This window comes from Colias croceus, chromosome 20, assembly GCF_905220415.1.
Source record: "Colias croceus chromosome 20, ilColCroc2.1".
In the NCBI taxonomy this organism is placed as follows: domain Eukaryota; kingdom Metazoa; phylum Arthropoda; class Insecta; order Lepidoptera; family Pieridae; genus Colias; species Colias croceus.
In genome coordinates, this window is record NC_059556.1 from 8,798,953 (window position 1) to 8,821,540 (window position 22,588).

The 22,588-nt window shown below is 32.8% G+C and overlaps 3 protein-coding genes and 1 long non-coding RNA gene across 4 annotated transcripts; 3 read left to right on the plus strand and 1 right to left on the minus strand.

Annotated features, from left to right (window-relative positions):
• Positions 1-2,599: 2,599 nt before the first annotated feature.
• Positions 2,600-3,953, minus strand: LOC123701101. The gene is made up of 2 exons (XM_045648543.1): positions 3,745-3,953; positions 2,600-2,910 (listed from the first exon to the last, which is right to left on the minus strand). Exons 1-2 carry the CDS (start codon positions 3,764-3,766, stop codon positions 2,633-2,635), a joined length of 300 nt encoding a protein of 99 aa, XP_045504499.1. The 5' UTR covers positions 3,767-3,953; the 3' UTR covers positions 2,600-2,632.
• Positions 3,954-6,472: 2,519 nt separating this feature from the next.
• Positions 6,473-8,729, plus strand: LOC123701057 (trypsin, alkaline C-like). Its single transcript, XM_045648469.1, has 4 exons — positions 6,473-6,512; positions 7,172-7,349; positions 7,845-8,103; positions 8,367-8,729. Exons 1-4 carry the CDS (start codon positions 6,473-6,475, stop codon positions 8,658-8,660), a joined length of 771 nt encoding a protein of 256 aa, XP_045504425.1. The 3' UTR covers positions 8,661-8,729.
• An 820-nt stretch (positions 8,730-9,549) lies between these two features.
• Positions 9,550-14,041, plus strand: LOC123701058 (brain-specific serine protease 4-like). Its single transcript, XM_045648470.1, has 7 exons — positions 9,550-9,553; positions 10,335-10,512; positions 10,850-11,108; positions 11,426-11,714; positions 12,692-12,872; positions 13,234-13,492; positions 13,748-14,041. The coding sequence occupies exons 1-7, from the start codon at positions 9,550-9,552 to the stop codon at positions 14,039-14,041; spliced, it is 1,464 nt and encodes a 487-aa protein (XP_045504426.1).
• A 506-nt stretch (positions 14,042-14,547) lies between these two features.
• On the plus strand, positions 14,548-15,925 carry LOC123701102. The gene is made up of 2 exons (XR_006752676.1): positions 14,548-14,758; positions 15,514-15,925. It is a non-coding gene; the product is annotated as an uncharacterized LOC123701102 (long non-coding RNA).
• The last annotated feature ends 6,663 nt before the right edge of the window (positions 15,926-22,588 follow it).

Consider the following 22,588-nt stretch of genomic DNA (forward strand, 5'->3'; position numbering starts at 1 on the left):
TTGCGTATTATTATAGGCCTAGCCGTATCTGGGTCCAATCTGACAATGACATCTTATAAAAGACATTTATAAGATGTCATTGTCAGATTTACTCAAAATGGAGAAATAAACCATCCACGCGAAGACCGACATCCGCGCGGACGAAGTCGCGGGCGGAAGCTAGTTTATAATAATAATTTAAGAAATTGATTCTCCATCAGAAATTAAATGCAATTGCTTAACTTCTCTTGTATTGTGAATAGTACATGTAAATTTATATCCTTATGTTCTACTCATAAAGACTAAACGTTCCGTGTAATAATTAACAATGTACTTCCTCACTGAGGCTCTGACAGTTTTATTAACATTGCTATCAGTAATAGCTGTTTGTGCTTTGTTCTATGAATAATGTTTATAACCTTTGGATGTGATTTGTAAAGTGTAGGTTGTGTGGGCGTCACACAATATATATATCAGCTCTTAATATTTCCGTGGTAGATAGGAAAAATTAGGAGCTGATAATATTGCAAATGGTGAAATTATTTCATAATTCATAGGATATATTTTATTATACGTTGCATTCATTTATTGTAACATTGCAAGTTCATATTGTATAGAATAAAGGATTAAATACCTTATAAAGGATTATATAGATTAGATACCCTCAAAGGAAATACAGTGAAATTGTATCGGCTTTATATATTAAAATTCGTCGAAGTGAAACGAACGAGAATTTGTAAATTATACCTACCTATAGAGTAATAAAGTATCTTAATTATGTAATTGAATTTATGTAAGCTTTTAATACAAGCCCTTGAACAAATTAGTTTCGTGTGAGATATTAATTATAATAAATTAAATTTCTAGGATATCTAGGCTAAAACGAACCATCGAAACATAATTTTGTTTGAAATAAGCACTGTTGTAATGGTGTATATTCTCGATATCTATTAGCTTTCCGCCCGTGGCTTTGTCTAAAAACTAATAAATGTACTAAAACCTTCCTTGAGAATCATTCTATCAATTCAACAAAACTTCATCAAAATGCGTTGGGTAGTTTAAAAGATTTAAGCATATATAGGGACGACCAGACAGCTACAGCGACTTTGTTTTATACTATGTAGAGAGAGTTCAGTAATATGAAATGTTTTAAAGCAATAATTGTTTTAATTAAAATTATTGTCTTATAAGAATTTAACAGTTTTTAACGTTCTTTGAATGAACATATAAAAAGACAAATAATTTTGGTTTATAAGCAGTTCGCATATGCGTGATTTGAGTCAAATAAAAAGTAGCCTACGCGTCAATGCTCTGAATTTATATCTCTATTCTCTGTGACAAATATCACACAGATAAATATTTTTTGTCACAAACTTTTATATTCAATCTAGTTTGTAGTTTTGCTTAATTTTTTATGGATTGTTACACATTTTCTGACAAAACCGCTACAGGTGCTCTATCTCAGTAAATACAATAAGCTTTATAAGTCTGTGATACGGATAATCAATATCAATCAATTAATTAATTCCAAATCTTGGTCTATTGGTTTTTAAGGGCTGACTTTTCAATCCTTGGTTAAAACTTATTCATCGAATAACGTATTAAACTACCATTTCAAAAATGTATTGTAATTGTCCGTATTTGACAGTTTACAGGTGACATTTTAATATGTTAGTGTAATACTTCATTGGACGGATAAATTTTAACCAAGGATTGAAAAATCGGCTCTTTATAATAAAAAAAAAACATTCGATCTGAAATATTATTGTATTTTATTCATTACTAGTGGTCCGCCCCGGCTGCGCCCGTGGTACATATTCACGTTTTCTCTACATAAGAACCATCCTCGAACTTCAAGGAATATTATAAAAAAAGAATTAACGAAATCGGTTAAGCCGTTCTCAAGTTATGCGCTTACCAACACATTTTGGGATTCATTTTTATATTATATTATATAAATATTCATTATTACATGTTTAACGCATTTAAAACACGTTTACTTAACTAGTGTGATGTGTGCAGGAATTACATTTCAACATGAACCAATGTATTATGAAAAACTAGCCTCCACCCGCGGCTTCGCCCGCGTTTTCAAAGAGAAACGCGCGTAGTTCCCATGGGATTTACGGGATAAAACCCATCCTATGTGTTACTCCAAGTCACCCTCTATATGTGTGCTAAATTTCATTGTAATAGGTCCAGTAGTATTTGCATGAAAGAGTAACAAATATACATACACATACACATACATCCATCCTCACAAACTTTCGCATATATAATACTAGCTTTCCACCCGCAGCTTCGCCTGCGTAGTCAAAGGAAAACCCGCATAGTTCCCGTTCCCGTGGGATTTCCGGGACAAAACCTATACTATTTTCCGGGGTAAAAAGTAGCCTATGTCCTTTCTCGGGTATCAAAATATCTCTATACCAAATTTCATGCAAATTGGTTCAGTAGTTAAGGCGTGATTGAGTAACAGACAGACAGACAGAGTTACTTTCGCATTTATAATATTAGGTATGGATTAATTGTAGGATGTATGGTTAACTTACTTACCTCTAGATATTAAAATTTGTATCTCATTATTCCATACCCGTGATTCCCAAATAAAACACAAAAACATTAACCATAAATTTATTTAACTACCTACTATTTACAATTCCGTGTGAGGCGACGGGAATTTCTTCAGTACAGCATGGTAAAGGTTATAGAAGGCATAGAAGGAGACGCTCAGGATCACCACCAGGGACCCTCCGAAGACGAAGCTTAGGAAGCTGCCATCTATCATATTGGTACCTTCCAGGCTGGGGGCGTGACCTTGGAACAGGTCCTTGGTACCAGATCCAGCAGCTTTTCGTTCTTCCATCATACGTTTCATGGATGATAGACGCTCTTTTAACTCGTCTATCGATTCCATGACATCTTCGGGCTCTGGAAAGAAATTTTTATTAGGATGTTTCTGATGTGTGGGTACTATCTAATATGTTAGTAGATTACTACTACAGCAGAAATGGCGATGCTACTGACATATAATTAAAACTTATATTAATTATTATTTAAGGTAATAATTTTATCGTAGAATGTAGTTTATAATAGAATTTACATGAAAATACTGTTTGTAGCAAATACTATTTTTAAAACACTACTTTTATTAATTATTGGTAAATGAACTTGACATTAAGCGTATTACATGATTTTTTTAGTTAAATTTTTGCGCGCTCTAAAATCAAACCTAAAATAGGTTCTGTCGTTTTTAAATTGCATATATTTTTATTAGAAATTTAATAATTAAATAATATAAAAAGTAGGTACATGAAAAATACGCGAAATGGATCACAGGTACGTTTTAGATGAACTTTTAGGTTCACTTTTAACTGAATGTATTTTTAAGACCAGGTGTTAGTGAATAATAAAGAACCAATAGAATCATATTTTAAAGCACTGCTTAAAATTATTAAACTTTTCATTCAAAAATAAAGAACTAAAAACACATGATATATCATAACAAAGAGTAGATACGTAGATTAAGAGGTTATGTTTTTTGTCTATACCTTGAACTTGAATTAAAATGAAACATTTGAGAAAGTTGTAATTATTTTAACTGTTTTCAGACATTTAATTCGGGAAGGATCTCTAGATCCTGTCTCTGATAAACTTTAAAATACTCACGCAACAAAAACATTATAAACAAGTGAAAAATGTCAAATTAGACACGCATTCTTACGTAACTAATAAATGGCACACACAAATCACAGCACTTTATACCTTTTTCTTTTTCCGGCGACATTTCGCTTATAATAATATTGGTATTAATGTTTTGTTTTTTGAAGCCGCTTCGTTTTAGCAATGGCGTCGACGCATGCGCGCTGCGTTTCCCTTGTTAGTGCCGTATTGATCCTGTCCCGGGAAACTGGACCTAGGAATATAATGGAGCTCCAGAAATCACGATTGACTGACTGCCTTTATAGCTCTTTTACCTAGATTATGTAGGTCGAGATGAATGTATAGATATATGCTGTGGAGCAGATTTACAATACTGTTGATGTTGATTTTATTCTTATTGCGTTATTGAGTTCATTTTTAATTAGACACTGTATGATTTCTTTTATTTGTTTTTGTTTAGTTCAGTTTGCTTGTATTCATTTTATGAGTGTGGGTACTTCAATGATTCGTAATTTATTTTCAACAAAATATTTGACGTTGGTTGCCGGGCCTTATTAATTACATATTGTAGAGATTTCAAAACAATAACAAACATAACACTTTTTTTAAACAAATATACAGTAGCCGTGTTGAAGGAGGCCTATATCTAACAGTGGACGCCATAAAAATGCTGAAAGAACGAAGTCCCTTAGAAAATGGGCACCCATTCTCTTCTTTCGGATTTTCGAATTTATATTATATTTAAAAAAAACGACGAGTGGCACTCGAGGACTGCCGCGGTGAAGCTTCAAGCCACACCTCCACCCGTCGGAGTGGGGAGCGTGAGGTTTTTTCGTTACGGAATTTCTCGATTCGGTACCCGCGCTCAAGGCCCGCGATAGAAGCTATGCAATAGCGTAAAAATATAAATTCTAAAACCACGCAAGTACTAAATCTTGATTAAACCCTGCACTGAACTTAACCAATTTAAAGTTTGTTATGTGCCACCGTTGTGATGTTGTAACTTACAGCATACGTTAACTTGGATAATTTATAAAGGCGAAACTTAAAGTTAATAGCTTCCTCATTAGAAATCTGTAAAATTTCTAATGAGTAAAGAGAACTGCTTAGTACCCGAATACAACGATGGTAGCCGATGTGCTTATTATGTGGACTTATATTTGTTCCAAACATGCAGATCCATTCAAATTTCAAACATCGCATTTATCAATTGCTTTTAGAAGAAGTCTAATTCAAATAAATATTTGAGTTTAAGCGTAGACGGGTTCTGTCTGTGGTTGGTCATCATTACAGATGTTTGTTCATAATTGCCGTTTGTCGGTCATCAACTATGATATATAAAAGAGCTAGATACGTTACCCGCTCTCTATTTTGGCAAGAAAAAACTCAGGTAAGTGCCCGAGTTTCACTTAGTCACGCACCTTTCAGCGTCGTGGCTGGACGTTCTTTTTGTATTTTAATCGGCTGTTGTTATTACGAAGTACATGAGTGATACATGTATTATGTCTCGTGCGTGAGAGTGAAAGAGAGAACAACTGTATTGGTGATAATGCGTTAGTAAGTAGGTATGTATTAATTACGCTGTTTTTTAGTGCAATGATGTTGGCGTATGCCGCGTCTACTAGTATAATAGGTCATTGGTCATCAAAGGAACATTGGACAATATGCAAACTACCACATATTGTCACACTAATTGGCAGCAATGATGGTCCATCATTTGATGGGCCAACGCTGTCGATTGTGAAGAGGGCCCATTATATAATTATAGTTTATTAATATGGTAAATCAATTTTCCATGTAACATTTTGAATGAAATACACTGAAAATACAATATTTATCATGAGCTGAATTATTAAGAAAATTCGTCATGTCAAAATTACGAACAAGGATATCATTAACTTTTGATTAATAATAAAATTTAATTAAAAAAATTCTTCAAATGTTATATTGTTATCAATTGATAATAATTGTAATTATTAATTATTGATAATATCGATAATATATGGATTAACATCACGCGACCTGTAATAGACTCAATACCCTATCTTGTTAATTTAAATGTTCAATGGTATTTACCATTTTTTGATAATAATGCAAATAAAAAATACTTTTCCTAAGCGCTTATGCTTGCTACCTAATTCTTTAATCAGAAACCCCCTTAATAGAAGAATAATATTGAAAATGTGAGTCAACGAAGATAAATAAAAAGAAAAGAGAGGAAAACTCGTTTATGAATTCGCAACTCCAGGTCTCCAATTATCTTTGTAGCAAGTTTCATACAAATTGGTTCAGCGATTTAGGTGTGAAGAAGACCCAGACGGAGTTACTTTCATTTATAATATTAGTAGGAAGAATGGATTAAAGTGGATTTTATACACATAATTTATAACATTTACGTCTACGAAATAATAATGTAATAAAAACATAAGATAACAAAAAAATTAAAATGGCTCTTGAGCTTTTGTTTACCGTTAAAAAAAATATATTAAGTTAATTTACAAACAAGATATTATTTATACCTACATAAAGATTGGATTTGGAGTAAAAAATAATTTTAAAATAATATAAACACAAATAAAACAATTAGAAACAATTTTATCGCAAAATAATAAAAATTGATTCATCATATTATCGTCGATTCATCAATCAATATCAATAAATCTTTATTATATTATATTTATTTTTAATCCAATTCTTTGCCCAGAAGGATTAAGTACTAACTCAGATAATAATAATTTGTTATCTTAAAATATTTAATCCTATGAATTATCCAAGTATATAAATACGAAGAATGCGCAAATGATTTCACAGAAGTATTCAATATATCAATATGGTGTCCTACCTACCTCTTGGTCTGCTGCTTTTAGTGGGTAAATAATATAAATTATATTTCTCTTACTATTTACATATTATAAAAAATATCTAACTTTCATTGAACTCTGTCACTTGTTTTAATTTAGGAGTTTTTGCGGTTCAAAGTCCTTTTTTTCAAGTCATTTAATAATTCGTAAATAATAATGCTAATGCGTAACGTAATTAAATTACTGGTTTAAAGCAACATAAAATTTATATTTTAAATTTCATTTTGACTTCGAGCTAAATTATTTTCAAATTGCCTAAATTAATAAATATATATTCTTCTCCTTATTTTTTTCAAATAGATATTTTAAGGATACTCGGTGGCAATCTAGTATGATTTTTTTTAATTTTATACATTATTTCAGTCTGTAATAAAACTGTATCCATAGAATTTATGTTAATTTTTTTTTTGTGAAATTTTCATAGCTGTAGTATTGCTAAATTCAATTTCTTTATTTCTCGTAATAATCTCTATTTGCCATCAGTATGTGCATGTGATTCTTGCTCTGCTTTTTTTATTAAACCATTGAGCCCCCAGCGGCCCGATCGGTCCACGACACAATAGAAAATCTATTGTGTCGTGGACCGATCGGGCTTTCGTCGTTTCTGCGTTTCTGTGATTCCGGGGGCTGAGTTATTAATAGGAATAATTAATTTTAATTTCTTTCAGCAACCGCCTACGCCAAATCCCCATTCATTGTTGGTGGTCAGGACACCACTATTGAAAGATACCCGTCCCTCGTTCAAGTGGAATACCTGAACAGCTGGGGCACCTGGAACCAGGCATGTGGAGCCAGCATTCTGACTAGCTACTGGATCCTTTCTGCTGCTCACTGCTTCGAGGGATGGTGAGTAATTCTTGATACTAACAGACGAATGCTTCATAGATCATACAAACTTGGTAGAGATAATTTAAGTATGAAGGAAATGTCCTGCCTTTTATGACGATTAATTGTAAATTTAAAATATAACCTGTACCTGTAACCTCTCTGATTAATTGTAAATTTAAAATATAATTGATCGTCAGTACTTTTCATAACTCTAGTTGCTAACCAAGTACCCACCTAATACTTATTAAACATACCTAATAGTTGATCAGAATTTTCAATATATCATTACAACAGAAAGCATTTGTGTGTACTTTCACCATATAAATTGTAAAATGATTAATGTTCTATTCTAACATAGTAATTAAGAAATTACTAACAGGTGGACCTATGATGTTCTGATAATAAATGAATTTGATTTTAAAGACAAACTTAATAAATTATTTTTTTTTCAAATAGAGCTATTAATCATTTAATATTGCATATCCATTAATACTGTAACATACTCCATTCCAGGACATACAGAGCTGCCAACACACGTATCCGCGCAGGAGCCACCTTCCGTCACACAGGCGGAAGCGTTCACAATGTGGACTTCGAGCGAAACCACCCCGACTACGGCAGGGCTTCTAGATACGACGCCGACATCAGTGTGATCAGGCTGCGCACTCCCATTACCTTCACATCATCTATCCAGAGATGTACTATTGTAAACCAAGGCTTCGTCGTTCCTGACAACACTGCTGTCATCCACGCTGGTTGGGGTACCACACGGGTAAGAGAAATGTGGAAAACTTTTAGAAAGTTGAATAAAATCACTACTGCAGTTATTTGTAAATTTGCCTTTGTTATAATGAAATAGATAGTGTTAAATAGTTAGTACATCATTCATATTCTACATATAAATTGGAGATCATTATTCGACTTCATCTTGCTGCAAAAACATAACGTTACGTTCCATGTCCTCTTATTCAGAATTTCAGTAGTCATTATGATCACGATTTTCTCCCAGATAATAATGAAACTTTTGCTCTCCAGTTCCAGGGTCAGGCGTCTCACGTCCTCCAGCACGTAACCATCAACGTGATCAACAGATCCCTTTGCGCACAACGCTATGGCGGTAATGCCATCACTAACAACATGATCTGCGCTGGTATCCTGAACGTTGGCGGTCGTGACGCTTGCCAAGGGGACTCTGGTGGTCCCTTGTACGCTGGCAATGTTGTCGTTGGTGTTGTTTCCTTTGGAAATGGTTGCGGTGACGCTTACTACCCCGGTGTCAGCACTCAAGTATCTTCCTACACCAACTGGATCCTATCCACCGCCCGTTAATTCCTACTTTAATCTTACTAATCTACTTTCAGTAGTTATGTTTTTGTTTATTCCTTTTTTATATTAGTACTTTAGTTTACTTTGTATTATATGAGCTATCAAACTTGTGAGTTTGTCTTCCAAAATAGTCGACCTTTTTCAGAGGACAGCTTAATCATCATCAGTCATTAAGGAATAGTAAAAATGGTTTTCTGCTGTATCTACCATGTAATATATTATTTTATAATAAAATCTTGTGAAATAGTTTACATCTGTTTTATTTGTTTGCATCAAGATCGATATCGTTTAGATATCTTATTATTTTTTAAGGAAACACCATATCATTAATACACGCCTTTAAGTACCAAATTAAGATTAATTAATGGATTTGGAATTCCCATACAAATTTTAACATTTATAGGTATTAACGATTGTAAGGTAAGTAGTTGCTGATTAAATTAATCCAGGGATATTTTTTAATACTTCAACATCATATTTTTAAATTGTTAAGTTTTGTGTAGTGCTTGCAAATGGCATAACTGCGAAAAAAATTCTGTCTGCTTTAAATAGGAGAAATAGATTTAAATTTTCAGAAAAAGTCGTTACTGTATCGGGTCATGTTTTTATTTGATAAATTACTTGAAAATGGATCGATTTACCATATTATATAATTATGAAACTGTATTCGTTATACAATGGTACATACATTAAAATATGAATTGACGAGGAAAATTAGATATCAAACGTGAATTGTAATCGTAAAAATTGGTAAATTATTTCATAGTGTTTTATCAGGAAATAGTAATTATAATTTATAACACGGTTTTGTTTAATCTAGTTTGTAAGACGTAAGTACTAGGATTAGTAAAGTTGATTGTAATAATACTTTATCTTAATAATTATCCACGTAATGGGTATATAAATATGAAGTTTAGGAAAAATATTTTAAATAGAAGTGAACATTAAAATAATAAAATGGTGTCCTATTTAATTATTGGTTTGCTATTATCAGTAGGTAAAGCTTTATTTCATTTATTTTATCAATGTTAAGGTATTGCATAGCTTCTATCGCGGGCCTTGAGCGCGGGGACCGAATCGAGAAATTCCGTAACGAAAAAACCTCACGCTCCCACTCCGACGGGCTCGGAGGTGTGGCTTGAAGGCATAGCATGCAATAGCTTTACCGCGGCAGACCCCGAGTGCCACACGTCTCTTTTTTTATATGATTTTATTTCTTAAATTTTAAAATTTAACGTAGTTTTATTGCTTGTGTAGGTATAATTAAATTTATAATGTGAATATCTTAAATACTTCCGTTCCGATTTTGGGATTGCCCAGATCAACTTAAGATATCTAAAGCATTTGAGATAAGATTTTTTTAAATCTCTCTAGTAGTTTTTTTTATTAGAGTTACATGTTTAAAATAAATAAGACCTTTATTCATCCGCGCGGTTTCACCCCCGTGGCTCCGCTCCTATTGGTTGTATAGTGATGATATATGTAGCCTTTAGCCTTCCTCGATAAATAAGCTATGCAACACGGAAAGAATTTTTCAAATCGGACCAGTAGTTCCCGAGATTAGCGCGTTCAAACAAACAAACTCTTCAGCTTTATAATATTAGTATAGACTATAGATACTTATACAAATCATGTGGTTTGTATATGGTGTAATATTAAACTTCAAATACATTTCAGCAAACGTCTATGCCAAAACCCCATTTATTGTTGGCGGTCAGAACACTAGAATTGAAAACTATCCCTCGCTAGTTCAAGTGGAATATTACTTGGGCTGGGGCTTCTGGAACCAGGAGTGTGGAGCCAGTATACTGACTACTTACTGGGTACTGTCTGCTGCTCACTGCTTCGAGGGTTGGTAAGTATTTGAGTCACATCATGGGGCCTTTTTTGTTTTACTGCAGAGGAATGCTCCAAAAGATTATAGACAAATTAACCAACACTTCTCAAATATTTAAGATAACACATCATTAATAATAATATAGGTAGTAGATTGAAACATTTCATCAGATTATATTAATATACTAGCCGCTCCTCCCTTCATTACCTAAGATTAATTTTTTTAAAACGAAATTGTTTTTTTTTTCATTGGAAACAAAAAAGCCATATTGACATTGAGCTATTGATCATATACGTTTATAGTTTTGCCATATGTAACCATGACGATATTACAAAATTTTATTTTATTTTTACAGGACTTACAGCCGCCAAAACACACGTATTCGGGCAGGTGCTACCAACCGTCACACTGGAGGGAGTGTTCACAATATCGACTTCGAACGTAACCACCCTGAATATGGAAGAGCTTCCACCTTTGACGCTGATATTAGCGTCATCAAGCTACGCACTCCTCTAGTATACTCAGCTACTGTTCAAAGATCAACTATTGTCTCACAAGGCTTTGTTTTACCAGATAACCAGGCTGTAGTGCACGCTGGATGGGGAGCTACTAGTGTAAGAGTTTGGAAGATTTTAATCAATTTAATTTTGGTTTTCATCTACTCGGACCAGACAGCAGACATGTTATCTTTATTTGGCAATTAACGTTTGCCTAATAGAATTATTAAAAAGTAGCAAGAGTTTCTTAGTAAATGTGGAGACGACGCGACAGTTACATATTTTATTTTAAGTTAAATTCCAATAGTAATTTCAATTTAAATGCCGTATTAAGGAACTTTGACTACGTTCATATATACATGAACACAGTCGAAGTTAAGTCAGTTTGTAAGCCTTATTCAATGCAAAGACTAATAAATTAAATAACATTTCAGTTAAACGGCGAGCCATCCGTGGTCCTCCAGGACGTTACCATCTATGTGATTAACAGAAACCTTTGCGCTCAACGCTATGGTGGTAACACCATTACTGCCAACATGATCTGTGCTGGTATCCTGAACGTTGGTGGTCGTGACGCTTGCCAAGGAGACTCTGGTGGTCCCTTGTACGCAGGCAATGTTGTCGTTGGTGTTGTTTCCTTTGGAAATGGTTGCGCTGACGCTTACTACCCCGGTGTCAGCACACAAGTTTCATCGTATACTAACTGGATTGTGGCTAACGCTCGTTAATAAATAGATTTAACAGGCGTGTTGTTTTATTATTCACTGATTTCGAAATTCTTTGGAAGAGCTTTTGAAGCGTACACAAGTTACACCAATTCCTTTTCAAAATGTTTTTTATCGCATTCGTGTTGTAAATTGTAGATAATCTCTCTTTGAAATGCTCATTACAAATGTTTTAAAAAACATTACTTTCCCATCAATGTGCGAAATTTGTGGATTTGGTGTTTTTTTTTTCTTAAAACTAAATAATGTTTTAGTACAAAATTATCTACCGTATCAGATAAATGACTCTTTACTACACAATAAGATAATTGTAATTTAATCATAATTTATTTGGTAGAAGCTATGAAATTAGTAATGTGTGTGTTGTGTTAATGAAAGCGGACAGCTGCTTGCTTCAAGTCTGTCATGTCTATATTTTTACTGGGAATATTTATTTTCCAAGGTTTATCATTTTAAGATAATATACCTCGAATTTTACTTATTTTGTAACATTTAAATATTGTTACATTATTTGTAATATTAACTAACATACAGGCCATAAACAACAACTGGATTAATCCCAATTCGATATAATTATTATCGATAAATGCAATCTACACATTTGGAGAATCTTTATAAATAATGAAAATGCAATCTTATCGAAATTATAAGTATGCAGGTATCATACTTGTTACTATTGGGGGTGCTGCTTACAGCAGGTAAATTGATAATAATATAATTTTGATTAGAACATAATTATGTGTTTACTTTTTTCAGCTTCTATGTTAGTGTTAATCAGCTCAGTGATAATGGTTCTAACTTACTCCTTTAATATTATGTTTCATTGCTCGTTATTTCATTTTGTTTTCTTTGCAATCATCACGAATTCAAGAGTAATAGATTAGTCACATTTTTATAAAATTCGTATTTCAAATCATCACAAATTTTATCCATTTCATATTTACCTTCAATTGGTATTTACAATCTTACTTGCAGCATCTTCCCAAGCTAAAAGTCAATTTATCGTCGGAGGACAAGAAACCACCATCGAAAAATATCCGTCTCTAGTACAAATAGAGTTCTATTTCCCTTGGCTCGGAGTTTGGGATCAGCAATGCGGTGGAAATATTCTAACATCTTATTGGCTTCTTACTGCTGCGCACTGCTTTAATGAATGGTAATTATAAATTATAATTTTATTTCCGATAACCAGTAATCACGTATCATAAATCTTATATACTTAGTATCGTTATAATTATTTTATCTATAGTATGGTTTATTAAAGATCTGATTTTATCAGTTGACTAGCTGTGCCCCGCGGTTTCACACGAGTTTCTTTGCTTCTGTTGGTCTTAGGGTGATGATATATAGCTTATAGCCTTCCTCGATAAATGGGCTATCTAACACCGAAATTTTTTTTCAAATCGGAGTAGTTCCTGAGATTAGCGCGTTCAAACAAACAAACTCTTCAGCTTTATAATATTTATAATAGTATAGATTAAAGACACTATCACTTGATTTAACTTAATCTATTACAGGTGGTATAACCCTAAGAACACCCGTATAAGAGCTGGTTCCTCTTACCGTCATACTGCTGGAAGTGTGCACTACGTAGACTTTGAACGCAATCATCCAGACTATGGAAAACTTTCAAGCTATGACGCCGATATTGCTGTTTTTAAACTGCTCACCCCTCTCGTCTACTCACCATCTATACAGAGAGGAGTTATTGTCAGCAGGGGTTTTGTTTTACCCGACAATTTCCCTGTAGTTCACGCTGGATGGGGCACCATTCATGTAAGTATATCATGGTTACACAAATCTTGTTTTTGAACCTTATCTTTTCTATGGAGTAAAGGTTGATAGCGAAGTATCTCGAATTGCGTTCGTTTTTAATTACTCGCGACCATTATCTCGAAGCATAATCTTTATTATTAACAACCTATGTTATCATACGAATATATTATCACCTTTATCAATTTCTTATTCATTGAATAACCATTGAATGTATTCAAAACTGACTTATTCAGATTTGTACCTTTCCCATTACAGTACAACGGGCCATCATCTCACGTACTTCAAGATGTTACAATTAACGTGGTGAACAGAGATGTGTGTGCTTCGCGTTATAGACCAAATACAATCACAGAGAACATGATCTGTGCTGGTGTCCTCGACGTGGGTGGTCGTGATGCTTGCCAAGGGGACTCCGGTGGACCGATGTATGCTGATGACGTCATAGTTGGCATCGTCTCCTTTGGAATGGGATGTGCTGATCCAAGATACCCTGGTGTCAGTGCTTCTGTTGCATCTTACACTGATTGGATTATTGAAAATGCACAATAAATAAAAACATATAAACATTAAAATACGTCGTTTTATTATAGCCAAATGTTAGTCGAAAACTATGTCAATAGAAAAAAAACAATTTATGGGGTCTTTTATTTATTTTTTTTGTTAAAAACAATTTAATAATAATTCAAATAAAAAAAGGTCCCAGTTATAAAGATCAGCCTTGCGAAACTTCGAATATGATTGGTTCTTTACAAACACAGCCCTCGCTACGCATCCTCGTAAATCTCTAGTGGAAAAGCAACCTTACCACTATGTTTTCTTGATGAGATGCCTTTCGTGGAAGACTTTCCAAAAAAGTGTAATAATGTGTGGAAGGAGGAAGTGAGTCATATCAATTCGTTGAAAAGATTTAAATAAATTGACTAATCTTAATTTAAAAAAAAAACAAAGATGTCGTGAATCTATCATGAATCATTCTTTATTTGTTCGTTATAGGGTAATTGCGCTGGTTTGCCGTCCAGCTTCTGTTTTCGTCCATTTGACTGACCTGCTACAATCATGTGCGTATAACTTGAATACAAACCTACCTCCCCGCGCAAGTTTGCACTTTTTACGGTCCATAATGTTTAAGCAACAGTACTATCAACATTAAAATTTGATTTGACAAGAAGAGAGTTCAAAAAATTAACGTAAATGTGGCCGCTTCGCATACGTGCCTTGCAGATGTCATCGCGCGAGAGAAAAATTTGCCGGCGAGAAAAGTTCATGGTAAGGTAAATCACTGTTTTAGCTAGTTTACGTAATGTTTTTGGTACGTATGTTTATTTATAAGCATAATAAACGCAATTATAAGTGTTTATCATACATTTTTATAATACTCTTCGAAATATTAAGTGGACGGATACTAGGTTACCAAATTCTCAAAATATTTGGTTTTCGTCCAAGTGGACGGAAACTCAAACAGCTACGTGAATATTTGTTAGGGTCATTTTACTTTATCGGACCTTTAAAATACTGAATAGTTTCTCCCGAAGTGATCTTTATTGTTATTAGTTTAGTTTTTTTGGTTTCCGTCCACTGCTATGTCAGTGCTGCCAAAATAAAAAAATATTTAAAGAAGTGGACGAAAACTAAATTTAGCTTTAAATGTTTTAGTTTTCGTCCATGAATGAGTATTGGAGTATCCAAAAATTAAATATAGCCATTCTTTTGCATTACTTTTCGTCTATTTTTACGTATTGAAAAGTTTTCTATTCAGTATCTTCCTTATAAATAATTGGTGAGGGCCAGAGTGTTGTAGGTACCTAATATTGTCATTCATTCAGTCATGTATCATTCTCCTTATGTGAAGTAGAGTCAATTATTCGTAGCATAAATGGGGGTAGGTCTGACATAATACACTGTATTTTTCTTGATTATCATTCACTTGAATATCATCTTTTATTCTAGGTCTGTTTTGCCAATGCAGTATTTTTTTATTATACTTACTCAACGTATCCTCAGAAAGATCTTATTGTTTTTAGATGGCCTCGAAGGAGTCTAAGAAATCTAGAAAAAAAGACGCTGCGTACACTGAAGATTCTGTAGCTAAAACTTATTATTATGGCTGTGTGTTTATAGTACGTTTCATTTGATAAACAAAGTATTAGAATGAAAATTTTTGTTGTTAGAATGAATATTTCTGTTTTTTGATGTTATTTCTTAGTCCTGTAATTATTACTTGTTTCATTTACATTGTAAGGAACGCATTCCTTTCTTTATTACGAATGATTATACAGTCATCACTAACGCCTATAAGGACTGCCAAGTGCTACATAGATCTCAGTGTTGACTAGTTATATTGATTATTATTAGTAAAACCACAAGTAAAACTAAACCTGTAAGGTAGTGAGAAATTGTAATGTTAATTAAATAAACGTATATATTTACCTGTAATTGATTTTTAACTTAATAGTTGACCTACCCTCCTTTTTCTACACGGTGGTCGAAAACTAGCTTACACTAGGACGAAAACCAGTTTTTTTGGACGAAAACTAGCATTTACCCTACTTTTGCAGAAAATAATTTAAATAAAAAGATACATCAAAATGATTTATTTTCCCTTAATATTATCTTAAAGAAGACTATATAAGGACTTAAAAAAAAATTATATGTTTAAGGAAGGGTGCTCCAAAATATTTATTTCGTATCACAAAGTTGGCAACTCCTATAATTGGACGAAAACCAGCGCAATGACCCTACCTACTCACTGAAAAGCGCACTAGATCTTGTATCACGAAATCCTTATTGACAATTATTATTAGTAGTTCCTTTTTATGGTATGAGCAGTTATAAGTTCCAAAAACAAAATCTTAATTTTAAGATTAAAATAGAAAGCACTCGAAAAGAGAACAAAAAAGCATCGAAACAACAAGTGATAACTGCGTTAAAAACAACCGACTTCAAACTTGCACTTGCAACATTTACAAATACAGACAAAAATGCTCATAAAATAAAAACTACTGAGCCTATCCGGATAAAATTTTTATGGGACCAAGTCGACACCATCCCGCATCGAACAAAAAAAGAATCACGTAAATTGGTTCAGAAACCTCGGAGTAATCGGTGTACATACATAAAAAAAAACATACCGGCCGAATTGATAACCTCTTCCTTTTTTTTGAAGTCGGTTAAAAAGAAACGTGAATATTTTATGGACGTTAATATTAATCAAAAATAAATGTTTGTAAATAATAATCCATACTAATATTATAAATGGAAACTGGAAAGTAACTCTGTCTGTCTGTCTGTTACTCAATCATGCCTAAAGAGATATTTTGATACCCGAGAAAGGACATAAGCTACTTTTTATCCTGGGAAAATGACGCAATCCCGGAAATCCTACGGGAACGGGAACTTGCAGTGGCAAGTAGACCTTTTATTATTGTATTTTAATTTATGCAGCATTTCATATTGGTACACTATGAATAATTACATTTTTCGATTGATTGTCTGTTGTCAAGGTCTTATCAAGGCTGCAATTAGCATACATAGAATTGATAAAAGATCTTTGATATGATTTTTCATTCATAAATAATTAAAAAATCCTGTCTTTTTCCTATACGTATACATTCTTGATTGTCGTGTTGTTATCAAGGATCAAGATACTCGTTAATTAATAGCTAATATGTTATTTTAATTAATCGATGATTAAGGCAAATGGTAATATGTATTATAATCATATCGCCAGACCATAGAAATCTAAATAACAAGACACTACTCCAGACAGAGGATAACAGCTTTAATTGTAAAACGTTTCTTTTGTTTTTATGGTGTTATAATACATCTAGACACGCGGCAGCGTGTCAAGCCGAGTTCAAGCGAAGAGAACTGGCGAGCAGCAGCCGTGTGTATATTTACACGAACCATTTCGAGCCACTTTTCACCCCCTTATAACTCAAAAACTATTTAAGTTATATAAACCAAATTTGGTACATATCAAGAGGACCTCAAGATAAACAAGAACCTTAAATTTCATAAATACAGATTAAACAGTTGCGTAGATATTAATATCCAAAAATCGCAATTTTTAAGACTGACTGACTTATAGACATATACAAAACCTAACCCACTTCCAGATGACCTAGAAAGTTCAAATTTTGTATTCAACTAGGTAATAGTGAGTGTACAAAGGAAAAAATCAGAAAATACTGAATTTATTTGTATTTAATTTTTTTTTCAATGACATAAATTTTGTTTGTATGGAAAAATGGAAAAGTTTAAAAAAAAAGAAAATAGTATCTTCACCTTACTAGTCTTAAAAAATAGATCAAAACTAATCAGTGGCCGAAAAAAATTTTGAAATCCATCAATAAATGACTGAGATATAGATTATTGAAGTTTACATATTTTAGTACGAAACATCTGTAGATTCGATGCGCCTCTGACATCACACTCACTCGCGCTAGTATCGCTAGGGCGGATTACTTCGATTGCATGATTTCTTTATTCAAAACTGTTATTAAACGTAAAATAAAAGAAAATGTTAATAAATATATTGCCTTTATTGCTCATACAGTTAAAAATAATATATAATTTTACATATTCACGTTTATTTATTCTTTATTTATGAGTGTTTAGTTTAGTTTTAATTTCAGTGTAAATAAATAAATAAATAAATAAAATCTTTATTTTGCTTTAAACATGGTATTCAATGGTGATACAATTATATTAATAAAGCACAAACATATTCAGCCAATACAAGCATGCAAAAATAATTACCATAAATGGTGTAGGTAATGGAAGAAGGTGTAGGTAATTTTTTTCGCTCGCTGACTCGCGTTGAGTACGGACGTGTTTACGTGAATCTTATAATTTAATAAAAAAGTGTCAAGCCATTTAAAATCTTAATCAAATAGAATATGGTGTAATTTCCGTCAACGAACTGTGAACAAAAATATAAGTGTAGTGAGCAAGACGGACTGCGTAAACTGCATCTTTCTTTGTCTTGCTGTCTCCGTGCGATACATCACCGCAGTAAAGCTCAGCGCATACCGCAAAGCGAAGCGATAATTAATATCGTGTGCTATATTTTGCGTTATCCTATTACTAAGTTTACTGAATTCTACGAAAATGAGTATTTTACGTTCACCAAAAAGTACCTTGAGTATCGCGGGTAGCAGCTCTCAGCCAAATTTATCTACTTTTAAAGAAGCAGAATATGAACAAAAAAATGTATCAATCCGAAAGAGAAAAATGCCTGAAGATGAATTTGCATCTCAATTTAAAGATTTTAAAATGGAAATGCTTGATATATTGAATAACTTTGGCAAATTGCAAACAGATAGTATTCAGTCAATTAAAAATGATATTTCATCTATTAAAGACCAACTTACAGATATCAAAACGACAACAGACGGACTAGTTCTTGAAAACCAATACCTGAAAATCCAAATAGAGAATTTAACGAGTAATGTGGGTGATACCCAACAGAAAGTAACTAAATTGGAAAATGACGTTCGTCTTCTACAAAATTATCAAGCGTCATCCATAAATACAGAAGGTTCAAATTTAATGGGATCTTCGACTAACATTATAAATGAAGTACAAGATAGATTGGAACGCAGTAAAAACATAATAATTGTTGGAATTACGGAATCAAAGATGGAAGATATGCAGAAGAAGAAAGAGCTTGATAGATGCGAAGTGATGAAAATTATATCTCAAATAAATCCACAGTGTCCTGAACCAGTAAAAATCTTTCGCCTAGGAAAATTTGATGAAAATAAACTACGTCCTATAAAGGTCTGTTTTTCTTCACAAGAGATTGCAAAATCTATACTGATAAAAAAATCAATAATTAAAGATGGTAAAATTAAAATCTATTGGGACCAGACACCAATCCAGAAACAATATATGATAAATGTGCAAGAAGAACTGCGATTGCGTACAGAAAATGGAGAAAAAAATCTAATTATCAAATACATTAAAGGAATACCCACAATTTTAAAAAACTTTCCAAAAAACTAAATACGAATGAAAATCCAGTAAATTCCGAGATCAAAAATAATAACATCACATACAAACTCTGTCAAAATTACGACGACATTATAGTTCGCACCAAATCCATAAAGTTTCTTTACGCCAATGTCAGAAGTATAGTAAAAACAGGTAAAATAGATGAATTAAGATGTATTGTGGAATCTTTCCAAGCTGTTGTTCATTTGATAGTGCTGACGGAAACATGGATTAAGGATGAAGACCAGGCGAAAAGATTACAATTACCCGGATATACGCACTACTATAATTACAGAACTAAACTGAGAGGAGGAGGAGTCTCTATTTATATCCATGATAGCCTAAAACATGAATTTCTTGAGGAACAGTTTGAAGATGGTAATCATTTTCTATGGGTACATCTGAACTCACTTTCCCTAGATATTGGAGTTATATACAAACAGCCAGCAGCAAACACTCAAAAATTTCTTGAAAATTTTAGTCAACATCTAACGAAAAGAAAACGTGTAATTTTATTTGGTGATTTTAACCTAAATTTACTGAGCATCGACCAATCAATAAAAGAATACAAACTAATATTAAAAGAAAATAATATGAAAATACTAAATAAAATTAGTATTGAATACTGTACGCGAGATATGTCATCTTCAAAGTCCATCCTGGATCATGTTCTTACTAATCTACACAGTGACACCTTTCAGCTTTCTATTATTGAATCTTCACTTTCTGACCATAAACAAATATATTTGGAATTGAATAGACACAAACGAGAGGCTTTAAAACGAGTTCAATACCAATCAATCAATTACACAAGCTTATATGAAACTATCAAAAACATATTTTCGAATGAAGAATTCCTTGATTACAAGCAATTTGAAACGGCTCTGACAGCCGCTATTAACAATAATAAAATAACAAAAACAAAAATTTTAAACCCACCAAGTAAAGACTGGATAAATAAAGATCTGATTGAGAGTATAAATCACAGAAACCAACTGTGGTACAACCTGAAACAAACTCCTGGTGACGAACGACTGAAAGAAGTTTTTGTTAAACAAAGAAATCTCGTATTCAGCAAAATTCAATCGGCGAAACGTCAATTCTATATTAAAAGTTTTAGCAATTGTCAGAGTGATCCTGCAAAAATGTGGCAGTTGATTTATAAATTATGTAATAATAAGGTTAAAGACTCGGTGATTACGAAACTTTCAACGAACTCTGGGCAAATAACTAACGTCAATGAAATTTGTGAATATTTTAACGATTATTTTTCCACCGTAGGCATTCAACTAGCCAACGACATTCCTAAAGAATTTCATAGAAACATTAAAATAATACTTAAAAGCCCCTCAAATTCTGCAAATAACTTGTCTAAAATAGAACCAACAAATGAAAATGAAGTTTTAAAAATAATAAACAGACTCCGTAAAAATACTGCTATAGGTGTGGATGGAATAAGTATTCGGGTAATAAAAAATATAAAAGATTTATTAGCGAATAACTTGGTGAAAATAATAAATAAATGCCTAAGAGAAGGTTATTTTCCGGACTCCCTCAAAGTAGCCTCAGTAATTCCCATTCATAAATCTGGCTCTAAACTAGATCCCAGTAATTACCGACCAATATCAGTACTACCAGCTTTGTCAAAAATATTTGAAAAAATTTTGCACTCTCGATTAAACGGTTTTCTCACGTCTACCAAATTTTTCTTTAATAAACAATACGGATTCAGAGAAAAATCTAATACTATTGCAGCAACGGTGGATCTTATCACTAATGTCAGACTCAACATAGACCGTAGAAAGGTAGCTCTTGGAGTATTCGTCGATCTTAAGAAAGCTTTCGATACAGTAAGCCACGAAATTTTACTACTGAAATTAAGAAATGCGGGAATAACCGGAGTAGCTTATGACATATTTAGATCATACCTTAAAAATCGGTATCAAGTCGTAAAAATTAATGATCACTATAGCAAAAAAAGACCTATTAGCTGTGGCGTGCCTCAAGGCTCCCTTTTGGGCCCCCTATTTTTCCTTATCTATATTAATAACGTTCACGAAATAGGATTAACCGGAGATATTACTCTATATGCTGACGACACATGCTTGTTCTACTATGGTAATTCTATTGATATTGTAGTAAATCAAGCCCAAAAAGATCTTAACATACTAAACAGATGGTTTCAATCAAATTTACTGACGATAAACGCCTCCAAAACCAATTACATCATTTTTACCGCAAAAAATAAGAAAATAGGCTCCTACAATCCATTGTCCATAAACGGAGAAACGATAAAAAAAGTAAACGAAGAAAAATATCTCGGTCTCCTTCTCGATAAGCAACTCACGTGGAAAGCCCACATCGAAAAAGTACGTAAAAAACTTACTTCGTTGATAGGCGTGCTACGACCTATTGCTCGTTGTCTACCACAAAAAGTGCGGTATTCAATTTATAATAGCCTAGTCAAGTCGCATATTGACTATCTAATCGAGGTTTGGGGTTCAGGATCAACAACAAATTTGAAAAAATTGCAAATAACACAAAATAAAATAATAAAAACTTTATTTCAATATAAATCTCGAACACCCACGTCCCTCATATACAAAAAAACTCGGCTCATGAATCTGGCTCAAACTTATCAATTTTATATATGTATGTTAATAAAAAAAATCTTGACTAAAAATGTTCATTCTCTAATTAACTTTTCCACCAATATACAACACACAAACCGTATGACTCGGCGCGCAAACAATATAGCCCTGCCCTGTACCAGGACAAGTTACGGGAAAAAGAGTATCTTATTCGAAGGAGTTCAATTGTATAATAAATTGCCTAAAAATATTAAAGACGCCAAATCGATATCTAATTTCAAGAAATTGCTAAAGAAACATCTTTTAAACTAAATATTATAGTAAAAAATAAATAAATAATATATAAATAAATATAAATAATAAACATAAATAAAACCTATAAATTTTACTTTTACTATTAAAATACATATTATATAATTAGTAAAAACAAAGTGTTAACAAAAATGTAACTAATTTTATATCTCATGAAAATAGCATATCTTTACCTAGAACACAAGCCTTATATCTTTAG

What these genes read in the sequence shown, in the direction of transcription:
- LOC123701101 (XM_045648543.1), bottom strand. Translation starts at nt 3,766, where the DNA reads ATGTCGCCGGAAAAAGAAAAAG. An exon ending in GTCGCCGGAAAAAGAAAAAG is followed by an intron (nt 2,911 to 3,744) that starts GTATAAAGTGCT and finishes ATTTCTTTCCAG; the next exon opens with AGCCCGAAGATGTCATGGAA.
- LOC123701058 (XM_045648470.1), top strand. An exon ending in CTGGATGGGGAGCTACTAGT is followed by an intron (nt 11,109 to 11,425) that starts GTAAGAGTTTGG and finishes ATAACATTTCAG; the next exon opens with TTAAACGGCGAGCCATCCGT. An exon ending in GCGCACTGCTTTAATGAATG is followed by an intron (nt 12,873 to 13,233) that starts GTAATTATAAAT and finishes AATCTATTACAG; the next exon opens with GTGGTATAACCCTAAGAACA.
- LOC123701057 (XM_045648469.1), top strand. Translation starts at nt 6,473, where the DNA reads ATGGTGTCCTACCTACCTCTTGGTCTGCTGCTTTTAGTGG. An exon ending in TGGTCTGCTGCTTTTAGTGG is followed by an intron (nt 6,513 to 7,171) that starts GTAAATAATATA and finishes AATTTCTTTCAG; the next exon opens with CAACCGCCTACGCCAAATCC. An exon ending in GCTCACTGCTTCGAGGGATG is followed by an intron (nt 7,350 to 7,844) that starts GTGAGTAATTCT and finishes ACTCCATTCCAG; the next exon opens with GACATACAGAGCTGCCAACA.